General features: G+C 42.0%; 1 protein-coding gene across 3 annotated transcripts in view; it reads left to right on the top strand.

Moving 5' to 3' along the window:
- Nucleotides 1-14,544, top strand: part of ST7 (suppression of tumorigenicity 7) — a 145,798-nt gene that overhangs the window by 69,882 nt on the left and 61,372 nt on the right. For 2 of the 3 annotated variants that reach the window (XM_035544053.2, XM_035544055.2), the window contains exon 2: nucleotides 6,763-6,845. In XM_035544053.2, the coding sequence (XP_035399946.1) occupies nucleotides 6,763-6,845 (83 nt within the window). Of the gene's footprint in view, nucleotides 1-3,514; nucleotides 4,010-6,762; nucleotides 6,846-14,544 lie in introns of those variants that run through there. The other variant, XM_035544054.2, reaches the window with a different exon arrangement.

The following is a 14,544-nucleotide window of genomic DNA, read 5'->3' as shown; positions in this document are numbered from 1 at the left end:
TGGGGACAAGCAATCCCCATGTCTAACAGCCTGAGTGGTAAATGCACTCAGACGGGCATAGTATACTCGTGGAAGTCCCAAAGGCTCACGAACTAGCACAAATTCTTGCTAGGACTGAGCCAGAACAGAGACTGATCTGATCACTTCTGGGCATTATAGCATGAATATAGACCTGGTGTTGAGAGGCAGGCCAGTATTGATCGCTGTGTCACGTTGGCTTTCAGATATTTAATGCATTAAAATGTCAAGGAGAATGATCAAGTTGGATTCGTTAGCAAATCTCAGGCAGGAGTGGTTGGGGAAAACGGACTGAATTTGGTTTTGTTTCAGTTTTCTGCGCTGGGCACAATTAGCTCAGTGGGCCATTGGGTCACAAAGCGGTGAGAAAGTTATTGCCGTCATCTGCAACCTTTAAAATTCTATTTCTTTTCTCAGTTAGGAGTAAAGTTGGATGTTTTTGACCTGGAACTGGTACTGTGTTATTGCCTTCTGCTGGTTCTTGTCTTCTGGCTGTGGTTTGTGACTGAAGGCCTCTCCCATGCTACCAAAACTTCTATCCAGAACAGACCATCCACAGTCACTGCCCATTCTTTATGTGGCGAAGGCGTTGCATTGGAAGGGCAAACATGTACATTTAAGATGAGGAAACGTGGAAGAGAGAGTGTGGTGGTGCTTCAGCCCAGAAAGCCTACCTAGAAGTATCTGTAACAGCAGCACTCTGTGCGCAATCGTTGGTAGTTAACCGACTTCAGTATTTATCTGAAGTAATAGGTACCGTTTGGCACGCCACCTGGGCTCTGATCCAGCATTCACAGAGCAAGAGATGACTTCACTGGCCATTAGATCCGGCTCCAAATGTCTGAATGTGACTCCCATTCAGCCTCATGCCTTCAGGACAAGCGGAGGTGGTTGAGCAAAGTCAGTGGGCATCTGGATTTCCTTGTGCGCAGCACAGAGACGCCGATTGTTCCTGCCGGGAGTGGCCCCGTGTTTGGTTCTGAGTGTCAAAAGTTTTCACGTTTTGAAAACAGAGCTACACAAAAGGCCTTAGAGAAGGAAGTTGCACAGAATCTGCAACAACTCAAGTAAAAATGAAACTCACTCTGGAGCATTCGTAAACTGTTGGATGTTCACTTCTTCTTTGGCAATTTCTTCAAGAAGTCTGAAGAAGTACGAAAAAATCTTGGTAGCTTCCCAGGGAAAACCCTGGTAAATGATGAAGTTTTGTTTGTTTGTCTTTCCCGAGGCAATATCACATGCTACTTTTAAATCTGGTGGGGTTTGTATTTATGCTGAGATGGAGGCCATCGCAGAAAAGAATGTATAATTCAGCATGACCCTAGCATGGGTTCCCAAGTGTATTGCTGAGCTTCTTCTGAAGTATGACTCAAGAGTTCAAAAAGGTTACATGTAAATAGTTCAGTCAAAGTGGAGAGTATGCAGTGCTTCCTACTCAGAGGGGAATTTTATACATTTATTAGAAGAAGTTTATTGAACAACTTTATTTCACCGTCTTGGCTGGCACTTTGGTAGAGGAGTTCTGCACTGCTGCGAAACTTTGAATCGGGGGCTACATTAATGTATGGTGAGGCCCCTGTGCAACAAGTCAGTCCCTTCTGCATCCTCTATCCCATGTCTGAACACCAGCTCGAATGGGTTTTTGCAGTGAAAAGAAGCTGAGGTGCTGTGTCAAGGATCCTCAGCAACAGGACCTTCTTCGCTTGTTGCCAGTCTCCAGGACTTGGGCTCTGGCGTTACAAGACTTCTCATTGTTTTGCATACCAAGCACATACTGTGGAGGGTGGAGACAGAAAATGAAGTGAAATGTTGTAGTTCTTTAATTCTGGGTCTGCAAAGCATCTTCTTGTTTGTTCTAAGTTATTGGTATGTATTTAAGTTTAACTCTGTTTGAAGATAACGTTCTGACTTTGGAATTATTTTACCTCTTAGCAGTGCAATAAATGACGCAGTCCTTTCTTTGCTTGAGCTGTTTGTGTGTATGATTCATGTGACACTGCTATTAAATTTTTATTAGCACCATACTGGGCGAATGACATAGGCTCACATTCAGGTAGGTATTAGTGCTGCCATTTTAGTAGACCCACGTGTGGGAATAGTAGCTAGTTTGCAATGCTCCCACCCCTAAACATCTTTGAGTGTAATTAACTGATAGAACACCATGATGATAATTTCACCAGTTTAAACCCAGTATTTCCCTCGTGTGGTGGTTCCTCACGTGCCTGAAATGTGAATGCCTCAAAGCGTTTGAAGAAATTTGTAAAGCACCATAGTGCAGGGTCACCTTGAGGAAGACAATGTACGTGATTTGAGGATTTTGTTGCTTAAAATAAAAAAAAGGATGATCTTCCTTTATTCTTTATCCTCATGTTCAGAAAGAATCATGGGTAGTGGCAATGAACAACATGTCCAACAGGAATGAAATGACATTAGCTTTTAAGAACATTTCAATCACCTCTTTTGATTAGCCTCAACAGACTGTGGCTTGTGTGCTTTTTTGCCTTGTCCGCTGTGAACTGAATTGGTTGTAAATTCATCTCTGAGCATGCACGGTTAGCAGTGACATAGTAATCCTTCCCTGGATGTTATACAGTAGGACGGAATGATTTACCAGTGTAATGCAAGCAACTTTGGAAATGTCAATAGTACCTTATTGTGGATGACTCAAGCATGATTAAAATGAAAGCAATAAAGAGAAGGGAGGAAAGGCAGGGGGGGCCTATTTTTAGGGCCAGAAATGTCTCATAAGCAGACACGCATGGCTTATTTAGACAGCATTTATAGGTCTCGCTGGTTTTCTTTACAAAAACAGGCTGTGCTGTATTCCATCATCTCCACTAACACACCTAAAATAAATCACTCACTATCAAAAGCCTTTGTAAATAATTGGGATTTAACCGCAATTTCAAGTGAGTTGGCACTGTAGGGACATTGGGCAATTGGTGTTAAATATAGGCAAGCTTCTCTCTCTGGATATTCCTTAGATGCCTTTTTTAAGTGCTACCGAGTTACAGACAAGAGTTGATAATGCAAGCCGAGTAAGTGTACCACCTTCCCTGTGTGCAGAGAAATAATGAGGCATATGCTGGCGTGTGAGGAAAGCAGAAGGAAGCACGTGCAGTACCACCTTGCGCTGGCGGTTCTCCCTGACTTCTTATTCTGCAGCCATCTTCAGCCAGCATCAACTCTCGCTGCTCAGAAACCTCTCTCTGCTCCTCGCTTTCCTGAAATGGAAACAGAGGGGAAAAATACCGCTATGCAGATTTAAACAGATGGACATTTAGCGTTATCTAATGCCATCTTCAGTTTACTGCAACTCATGAAGGAAATCTGGGTCTGATATGGGGTGCAGGGAGGGATGTAGATACTGGATAGCCCTCACAGTGATTTCTCCAGGGTCAGAATGCTGACTATAAGGAAATACTCTTTACTCTTTATATATATATATATAATCATGCGTATAAGATAACCCAAAAGAGGATTGATTTTTACTTTGGGGATTAACATCACGAAAAATGGACCTTGAAGTAGTTTCCAGTGAAACAAAGACTGAATTCTCATTGACTTCAGCATAAAAACAGTCTGACCACAGCTTCTCCAGTGCTTGGTTTTATTGTTTTGGAAATATGTTTCTTATTAGAAAGTGTTTGCTTTAGTTAACATTTACAGAGACAAAGGGACCGGGGAGGTGGTTAATAATTGGCAGAAGTCGATAGTTTTCATAATGGAACAGAAGATTCTTTTATTAATCAGTGGGAAGAAGAACAGCAGAGGGATTAGAGAGAAGCAGGCCAGCTAAGTAACTCTGCTAATTGCATGCGACTGTAAATGAAGCAGCAGAGCCGTGCTGGTTAGCTGGGAGGAGAGACCCTACAGTCTGAGAGCATCCAGCATCGCACCTGCTCACCTCGCCAGTCCCCACGATTAAGCTGTAAAAGTGAACGACTGTAGCAGCCCCTAGTAAAGAGCACAAACGAGCACCAGCATACACGTAAGTAAAGAACAGAACAGTAACAGTGGTGCAGATGACAGATAAATAAAAGCCTATCTCCATTTGGATCTGATTGTCTATAAATCAGAATAAATTGCTCGTAACAGATGTGGTGACAGACCAAAGCTAACATCAATTCTTAAGACGCTCGCTCATTCTGCTCTACTGGTGAGCAGCTCGTAGTCTGATTTGTGGAGAGGGCTCTTCCAAATGGGGATACGTTTCCCAGAGTGACGTGTACTGATAGCAGTCAGTAATGGTAAGGGAGAACGTTGTCACCACTTAAGGAATTTTGTTCTATTTGCAGCATTTTTTAATGGAAGAGGCAGTAGGAATTTAAAGCAAATAGACTATATCTGTCTTCAAATGGCTACCTTCCCATGGAATCTTCTAAAACGCAGGAGGCTCAGATGCCTTCACAGCTTTGGTAAATTTTTAGGTTTTTCTATTTAATGCCCTTGGAATTCAAATTTCCTCTAGGGTAATGTTTCCAGTTTAATTGGGAAAGTTCTGGCATTCCATGAGCTGTGAAGCTACGGCAGAGGAGGAGAAGAGAAAGCACCTCTGTAAAGTCTCTCCCGCTGCTTGGCTCTTGGTGTTATTGTTGGCACTGCAGCAGCCCTGGGCTGCATGGGGGGCATGCACATCTATACCCCACGACAGAGTATTTTCTCCCAGGAATATCCTGACCTCAGCAGAGGAAGCAATTTCACTGGCAGGCTGAAATATCCCCAGTGACTCCGTTTGATTATGTCTCTGGTTTACATTTGCATTCCAGAATGAGGAATGTTTCTTCTAAAGGACTCATGGGTGGTGTGTAGAAGCTAAAGCTATTTCGGTGTCTGTCTTCCTCTTCTTTCTTAGTAGATACTGGGGCTGGAGTAAGCAGGGACTACTATTTCAAAGTCAGTGTGCATTAGACATTGAAAAAAAAAAGAAAAATAATGGAAACAGGAAAAAAAAAGCAATGAGATGTGGGAAAATCCCAACTGTTGAGCCAGAGCCGGTATAAATCAGTGTAGCTCCACTGCACACAGTAAGGTGGGGGATGTTGTGCTGATTTACAGTAACGGAGAATTTGGCACCCAACTCATCTGTGAAAAATAATGGGAGATGGAATTAAAACCCACAAACTAGTTCTTTACAATATCAGCTTGATGCTTAATGCTACTCCAGTGGAGCAGAAAATGGCACATTTTAATAATTTATGGCAATTTCAAGAAAAAAGACACCACACAACAGTGACTAACTATACAGCTAAAATCCAAACAAAGCAGCTAATTTGCAATGTTTCAATCAGTTTTAGCAGTGCATTTCTGGAAAACAATTTTCTATTTTACTGGTTATGGAAAATTAATCAAATGTTTGATGATTTGTATCCTGCTGTCATTGTCTTCTCTTCATTTCTCGGCTCTACATTCTTTAATTTCAGCAAGTGTCATTTCTAAAGGGAACAGAATGAGCTGAGGGCCTCCTGCCTACACCTGCAGGTCTTTTATCAGTGTTTTTAAATGACTGTTCAGTAGGTAGGCTGCTACAAGCCTGTTAAATTTACCTGTTAACTATTGTCAGTTCCTTCTTCAGACACGGATGAAGATGACTAGAGCATTTTGCCTATATACGCCTGCATACGTACAGATACATATGTATGAATGCACACATATGTATGTATGTATGTATGTGTGAGGGATACTTTGGCACTGGTTCAGGATGAGACCAGTAGTTTTTTTACAGACAATATTCTAGCCCCCTGTGCAGTTTAATGGACAACAGGTCCGTTCATACAAGATGGAGGTGATGGGTAGTTGACGTTTTCTCTTTAAACATTTGGATTTTAGCATAAGAGCTCCAGTTCTCTCTAATAGCTTCTATGGAGTATCCAAAAACTACTAAAAGGGTATTTTATTTTCTCAAGTCCATAGGGATTTTCTATGGGTGTCTGAGCCTGTTGATTCTCTCAGCAGCTTCCAAAATGTGGTATGACTAGAAAAGCCCTTCGAATTTCCAGGAGTGCATACCAGTGGTTTTGTTGTTCCTTGCAGCTTGTCTGGCTTTGCTTCTGCCCTGGATAGGGCAGATTGTATCCTAGATAATTTGGGTAGTGGTGGTGTTGTTGCTGTTGTTTTAATAAAATCTGTCAGAAAGCCTGTTAGGTCTTTTCCTAATCTGTGTTATGCATTTATTCGCTATTGCCGTACTATCTGTGTGCTTCACTAATTGTAATGCAGAGGAGCAAGTTAGGGAAATGCTATTATCTCCTACTTTATAAGTGAGGAATGAAGAATGAAAGCAATGAAAAATAACGGGCTTTAAAAAATTGTTTCGACGAAGACGATGCAGGATGTTGAGACAAAGTTCAACACAACACATTGAGACCAACCCATAAGACTTCTAACTGCGATGGAGTAGCAAAGGTAGATAATCAGAAATCTTCCACATATCCCGGGGAATCCTGAAGTCAGTGGCAGTGGAATGCTGACTGCAGTAGGAAAGACCCGTCCGTACATGTGTGCGACTGTTGTACATGGCCTTGTGATGGACTCTTGTGAAAACAAAACTCTGCACGTAGCAGTCTCATCTTCTACTTTGTCATGCGAGGCAGATGAAACAGGATGTTCTGGAAACTTTTTTATCAGAATTAAGCTAATAACTTGCTTGAAGTTGGAGAGCGGCTGGGAGGAGGAGGGGACACATGGGGCGAACATGTCCTGCTCTTGTACTCATGGTTTCCTCTCTTTTTTTTTCTTTTTCAGTGAGTATGTTTTTGAACACGTTAACCCCCAAGTTCTATGTTGCCCTGACAGGCACCTCCTCACTAATCTCGGGACTTATTTTGGTAAGTACCAGATATATTAATATCACTTTACAAATTGATTCTCTCATTCAGAATGGGATTTTAAGCTTTGATGAGATTAATGGGTGTCACTTCTGTTTTCTAAACCTACATTTTGCAGCACATAAATTTTGTCCTTCTATTTCTGTTTTAAAAAAAAGAGAGAGGAAATGCTTCAGCACTATATTTCTTTGAAGAAAAAAAATCTTGAAGGACACTGTGTCCCACTAACAAACAACCCTATAATAAATCAGAACAAGTGCTTGCACATTAAGTGCTTCCATTGACAAGTACTACAGAAATAACAAGAGTGGTGAAAAGAAGAGGAGGAGAGGCATCAACTCTCTCAGCTTCACTTGCTCATTTTAGAAAGTTGCAGCAGGATTTACTAGAGAAACGGCGACTAGAATATTAGCAACATGCCTAGTTTTACTGCCAGAATTCCAAAGGCAGATTATTTCACATCTTCACTTTAAAAATCTTTCTCAATACATGTCTGCCTATTTGTTTAAAGGTCTAAAGAATATTTTCAAACCACTTTAAAAAAAAAACAAAACTCCTCCCATATATAATCCCTGAGGGCCTCATCGTGCAAATCGATGCAGTGGACTGAATCATAATGCCATCACAACGGAGGAGTCAAAAGCAGAGCATTTGCTCTGGATTTTATTCATTGTCTTTACAGAAACAAGCTGAGGTAAAAAAAGTCCAGCAGTCTGCAAGGTGTACTTCGGGTATTATGCTTATACTGAGTAAAGCTGAGAGTGGCTTTCTGCTGACACAAATGAAGGTCATCACCAGGGGCTGGTTCACATCGCCGTGTATCTGCTGACCTCAGAGGAGCTCTCACTTCCACACTGCTTGTTGTAGACAAAGAAATGCCATCCTTCACTCCTAAATGCCTGTGAGACTCTCATCACTTAGATGATTTCAGGTATAAAGCGTCAGGTGCACTGCTGCTCTGCCTTGCTCTGGGGTTTGCTTGTGGCAGAAAGCAATTACTTAATGCCTGCACCTTGGGCATTCATCATGACTGCATGGATTGAGCCCCAAAGCACAGGACAGAGCTCTGGAGACATCCGCAGTTCTTTCAGAACATGAATGCTGAGGTTCAGCAGCCAGACCTGCAAGACTTGGTTCAGTTTGGTGCAACGCACTCAAATGCACAGGAGGAATATACCGAATGTTACCTTCAGTAATCTCACTCAGAAAGGAGAAGCATTCAAAAGGCCAGGCCCCACAAACAAGATAAGAAGGAATGAGGAAAATACATGGGTTCCACAGGCACAATCTCATATTTGTTGCTGGCCATTGAGGACAGCTGGAGGAATTGGCAAGGAAAAAAATAGTCTGTATCTATGGAAATATGTTACAGAATCAAACAGGAACAAAAACCCGAGAGAGGCTAAATTATTTGTAACTAAATTGTCTGTGTATAGCATGATTGCAAATGTCGTTACATTTTGTACTGTAGTCATGATAGCAATTTCTGAGGAATGAACTCAGTAGGAGACTTGTGAGCAAGAAATTGCTAAGTGCAGTACTTGGATGGAAAGTGCAAGAAGCAGGTGGCAAGTTGCATTCATGGCTGTGATGTGATGAAGGGGAAAAGGGCACCTATAGAAGCCTTCCAAGAAGAGATGAGACTGAGTGAGCCTTAGCCAAAGAAATTTCACTAAGTGGTGCATGACAGAGTCCTTTGTGAAGCTAAAGGAACAGTGAGGTGATGGAGGTGTAGACAAAGACTGAAAGAAGACTGAAAGCCTGTTTTGTGTTGAAAGCTTTTTTTGTGGACCTTCACTTCTTCTGTCAGTTTTTGTGTGATGCTTATATGCCACTGTCCTAAATATGCACAAGAAACATAGGCCAGGTAGGTGACAGTCAGGATCCCTAGGCTGTAGGGAAAAGTGCATGTGCTGAGAGGAACATGTGATCTGTAAACTGGATGATGGAAAAAGAGCTCAGCAGAGAAGGCCATGGAAAGAAGAAACTGCGGCTTAAGTAGACCATGGAAAATGGTCATCATCAGGATCATCATCAGGAAAGACAACTGGGCAAGTTCTACTGAGGCAGTGCTAGCCATTCTCTAGCCCAATTATGCTTCAGACTTACTATTTCTTAACAGTATTGCTGTTTACCAATGGCCCTATCACATGCTGAGTTGCTTACAATACCACCCACTCACCTGCCATGTAGCATCTGCAGTTCTAAAGGATTCTTAGACCTGCTAGTGGTATTAAATGAAACCCTTTTATAAAATAAACATTCTCCTCTCAAATCTACATCACTAGGGTATCTGTCAGAATAGATGTAATGATATTCCTTGGAATTTTCCACCATATGGTCTGGCAGATTTGTTTCCACTACTGGTGGGCTGCAATTCCCAATCAGAAGGAGAAATCACAGCACGGCAGGTTATGAAATGAGGGAAAATTCCATCATTTCAGAAGTGTGGTGACCAATGGGAAAGTGAATGCTTATTCTGTTTCATGTTTGGATCATGAAACAATGACTCTGCAGAGTTCAGCTCTGGGGAATTGCACGCTACGTGACTCCTTTGCAGAACAGTACTCTCCTGTCTTATTTTGTCTCTTTGTTTTCATTCTTTAGGTAAAATTCTGGCCTTACTGTAGATTATGTGATCTGAAGCAAGGATGTCAAACCCTTTCTTTTTTTCTGGATAGCTCAGAACAGTACAGAAAAGCCTTTTCTATCTCAACCATTCTCCTTAATAATTACTTTACAGCACATAGTTTAAAATGAACAACTTAGCATCTTTTGAATTCACCCCAGCACTATTTTTGACATGAAAAATAGGAACTAAATTAAGTCCCAAACTACATTAAAAATGTTATATTGGAAACTTGGTGCCACCACAGTTACTTTCAATTCACTGAAAAACGGGGTTCTGACACAGAGAATCCAGTGGAGCTGTATTGTATTTGGTGTCAAGAGGCTGAAGTTTGCCACAGGTAGGGTAACACGGAACACGACTGATGTTGGGCAAATGCTGTGAACTGCAACTGTGTTCCTAAATGCCACTGAGATTTCTCAGTAAGGCTGCATATTTAATATGTTACCACCAGGGTGAAAGTTGTTGTGGTGTTTGGACTTCAAGCTGATAGAGTCTGGGTTCTAACAAATCTCAGGCAGCAATGAACCCCAGTCTTGAAGCTCCACCAAGAAAGCCTTATTATTCTGTGTCAGAGCTTGGGGCAAATAACAGTTTTCTGCTTTTTTGCAACTGATGGTGCTAGTGGAGGAAGTCTCAAAGAGGACCTGAATTATTTCTTGTAGATATTAACTGTTCTTCTGTGTTTATTTATTTAGTTGTTCTGTTACCTTTGTGTAGTCTGCTGCAGAGGGGCAGAAAGGTGCCCGAATTCTGGGTGTTCCCACAGATTCTGTGGAAGTCTGACGTTTGTACAGGGACAATCTTTGGCAGCTGAAGACTGATACGTGGTAATTGTCCAAAGCTTCTGCTCTGCTCGGTGGAGGCTGACAGGTCAGGGAGGGCAGAGTCCTTGTAGGGAGCTCCTGAGAAATTGGAAACATTTGCCAGGTAGCTGATGAGAGAGGAAGGGTCTGCAGGAAGGCAGCCTGTAACCCGGTGAAGGCGTAACAAGTGGCACTTACCAAGCACTCTCTCTCAGAGAAGTCTTGCGGTTAGGCCAGGCAATATATTATTTTCTTTCTCCTTTCTGTATTTCCAGAGGCAGGTAAAGTGTAGGTAAATAGCTATTTTGCATAAGGTGGTTGCTAGCATCGCAGACCAAGGGGCTTTCTCTTTTCAAGGACAAGTAGCATTGTATCATCTCATCCGTATGGATAAACACTCTTGCTTCCCAAAGCAGGGTGATCTTTCCTATACTATCTACTGGAAACAGCCCCTGGGCTGTGATATCCCTCGACCACATCCAGTCATTTTCAGGGAGAGTTGGCGCAGGCCAGGCAACGTGCTGACAAATAAACAGCGTGGATGACAGAGCCAGTCAAACATGTGCTGCGCTCCTGTTTTATTTATCACAGGGGCTCAACCATTGAATGCTCGGCTATCATTATCCTGCTCCTCAAGGGAGTAAGCCTCATTTAGACCCATTAGATTGGTTGTTACCGCCCCTCATATTAGAAGAGTATTCCAAATCTTACTCCTCAGAGACCTAGATGCCTAATTCGAAGTCTGAATGAGAGCCCTAAGCTGTGGAAGTTGCCTGCAAACTTTTACTTCACTCTTTTTAGAGAAAAGTTTACAAACTTTTCTTTACTTTTTCTGATGAAGACTCAATACACACACTGGGAGAGGACTACAGAGAGTAGTCACTGTAAGAGAGGATGCCCGTCTTGGATACGATAAACAGGAAAGCATAATTTAAATTGCTGATAGATGTAAGTATTTGGTCCAGTGAGAACAGCCATTAAAACCTTCCCTTGTGGACTGATGCATTTCTGGTGGAGTATCTGTTCTGAAAAACGAAGAGGGAAGATCAGATAATCCAAGTGATGCAGAATGGATTTGTTGTTGCACAGAGAAATAAAACGATCTGGGATTGTGAGATCTGGTATGTGAGAGCAGAGATAAGAAAGAGGGGAACTGTAATGTTTTCATTGCACAGGGGAAATGAAGTACCTGCATAGAGAAGCAAAGGCAAAAAAGGTCCAAAATAAGTATCTGAAATGCTTTAAGATTTATGAGTGATTAACCAGCTTTTATTTGACCCAAATATCTTTGCTGCCTACGAGCTGTTTTTTTTTTTCATAGCCATGCACTCGTAGAAATCATCCTTATGGGTTTTCCAAAATCAAATATTCTTACGTTAAGCATGACCCCTACCATACTGAAAAATAAGAATTCTAGATTTAGACTTCAAAACACAAAGCTGGAAATGTTCAGAACAGGGTTTTAACTTGGCCTTTGTGAAGGTTTAAAGACCCCTTGAGAGTCTGGAGATGTTTGACCCTGTTCAAATATGAAAGAACAGGCATCAACTGGAGAGAACCCAGAGAAATTTGCTACTGCTGTGAAGATGAGCTTCCCTTCCACTCCATGTATATGAGAGAAATGAATCATTCAATCACAGAATGGTTTGGGTTGGAAGGGACCTGAAAGATCACCCAGTTCCAACCCGCTGCCATGGGCAGGGACACCTTCTTCTAAAGGTAAATACCACTAAATGAGGTGGCCTTCGCTTTCAGAGGTGGTGCAGAGACGACTTTTCTCCCTAATTTCCTCTCTGATCTAGATCTCTTTCTACAGGTAATTAATCCGTGTAGTTAGCTATTATTCTGCCAGATGATCTCTGCTGAACTGTCAAAAGCTTGTTGACTTCACATTGCCTTCAAACTGGCTGGTACAGTTAGAAATCAAACTTGTTTATAGAAGTCAGGTTTCAAAACGGCTGACGCTGTCTGAAAAAGGTGCAGAAATACTGTGAAGGCAATTTATTGTTTTGACTTCAATACCAGATTACATATTACCTTCTCATACACCCTGAACAAATCACTCTAAGCAAAGGCATATTGTGGTGATGATTTATGGCTTCATTTTCTAGGAGCTGGTATGCATTGAGATCTGGTTTACGTTCCCTGGCACTGGATTCACTCAACATTGCAAATATTTCTCAAAGATGTCTTAGAAGATTTAGGAGCTTTAATCCCCTTTTTAAAAGTAATTAATGTATTTGTAAGGCTAAGGAGGAACTTACAGCTGTACCACATGTTTTGACAAGTTCCTGTCACTCAGCTGGACTGTAGTAATGACAGCATACATGCATTCCTTCTGCTTGTATCCTCAGTTTCACTGAAATTCAGTGTGACGGTTTCCCAATTTGTGTACAGTTATGCAGGGCAAATGAGGTCATAAGTACTCTTTTTTTTTATGTAAAAGCTGTTTATAGATGAAGTAATAAGCAGGGAATTATTAACACATTTTGAAAAATCTTTTTTTTCCTCTTTTTCTTGAAGAAAGCATAAAGCCAGTTAGATGACAGTCTGTAACTACCAAGAGTTTTGAGAGGCCAGTCTGGCAGCTGTACTTCAGTCCCTGACTCTGTTACAGTGATACTCAGTGTCCTGTGTCTCAGTACAAAACTGTAATTCTTGATTCCTAAAAACCATGTCCTTTGAGGCCTTGGATAGGCACAACTGGGGCTTGAGTTGTGTTCAGGCTTCGAAGTTGCCAAAGACAGTACAAAAGCATACACTCAGAGCAGAGCTGTGACTGTGTCTTACAGCACGGTCTTTTTCTGATGGTCGGCCATATCTTGGCTGCTTAGGTTATGATCGTAAGATTTAGACTGTCAACCCTTTAGAAAGTGTTGTGGAAGAGCATGAGAAGAGCTGAACCCAAAGACTTGCCTGTGCCAGCTCCCTGTCCATCATCCCTAGCATTTGGAGAAACGCAGGCAGTGGTGGATGCCTGGAAAGTGCATCAGTGCAGAGCAGCATACGGTGATACTTCCTCACAGGTCTGCCCCTGCCTCCCAAGGTTCCCACCTGGGTGCATCCCTAGGGAACACACAGAGTGACAAACACAGGTAGGAGCTATTCATGCTGCAAGGGATTTCAGTGATCTGCCAGGAACACAGAGTTCACAAAGATCCAGATATGTTTATGTTCTGGTTTCCCTCTGAGCATCTGTTTATCTTCCCCAGCGCTTGTGACCTTTATCTGTTCACGTTAGTAGCCGTTCTGTCTTCTCCTCAAAAAACTGCTTTATTCTTCCTTGTTGATGTCTCCAAGAAGAGCCATTAGGTTGTTTTGGGGACCAAGTGGTCTCCAGGGCTGCCACACATGCTTATGTGAAGTTGATATATGGCCACCAGCTACGTTCCCCTCCATCCAGCACAGTTAGCATCAGCTTCTTCCATATGAATGCTCTTGGATACTTTAGCAACACAGCTGGAATTAGGGGAAGCACCAGTGCTGAACATATTACAGTAACCTTTGGAGAGGAATACTTTCTTGCTATGCCCCTATGGAGTTTTTCCCCTGTGAAATGGTTTGAAGAATCAAAAAAAAAAAAAAAAGTATCCAGTATCCTCTACAGACAATCCTATGGAGACTGCGAGAAGAGAGTTCAATTACATAAAGAGCTCAAGAGGACTTCAAAAAGCAAAAAATACAGAAATAGGGAGACCATTTTTGGTGATTCAGGTGTGATTCAGGGAAGGCGTGGAGCCCAACGTGAACCTCGCTGCAGACTCCGGCTGTCCCACAGCCCAAATCCTTGCCAGCCCCTGAGAGCTCCCCCGGCAGCGCCCAGGCTGGGCAGGCTGTGTGAATTCACTGGGTGCTGACTGTGGAGGGCTGTAGTAAGGGCTGGTAAATAACTGGGTTGTAAGGATTTTGTAAAAGTTCTCAGCACTCGCATAAAACACGGAGACGGAGAAAAATAAAAAGAACAAAGATCGTTCATTCACAATTTCACGGTTAATCAATGCTAGAAAGGACTGCCTAATTTTCCAAAAAAAAAAGTTTGGTTTTGTTTCTGTTGGTGTATAGATGTTTGGCTGACAATGGAAGTGCAACTGCAAACCCTTTAGGATATACTCATTTGAAGTGTGTGTTACACTCAAAATCTTTTCCCTATTTATATGAAATAGTCTTCATTTCCAGGTTTATGTGGTTTCCTAAAATGTCTGTTCTTACCCCAAAAATATAATTTCTCTGTGAAAATACAGCAAATGTATATTTATGTGCATAA

The sequence above is a fragment of the Cygnus atratus genome, chromosome 1 (assembly GCF_013377495.2).
Source record: "Cygnus atratus isolate AKBS03 ecotype Queensland, Australia chromosome 1, CAtr_DNAZoo_HiC_assembly, whole genome shotgun sequence".
Lineage (NCBI taxonomy): Eukaryota > Metazoa > Chordata > Aves > Anseriformes > Anatidae > Cygnus > Cygnus atratus.
Note: the sequence above shows the minus strand (reverse complement) of the source record. Positions and strands in the feature narration are given on the sequence as shown.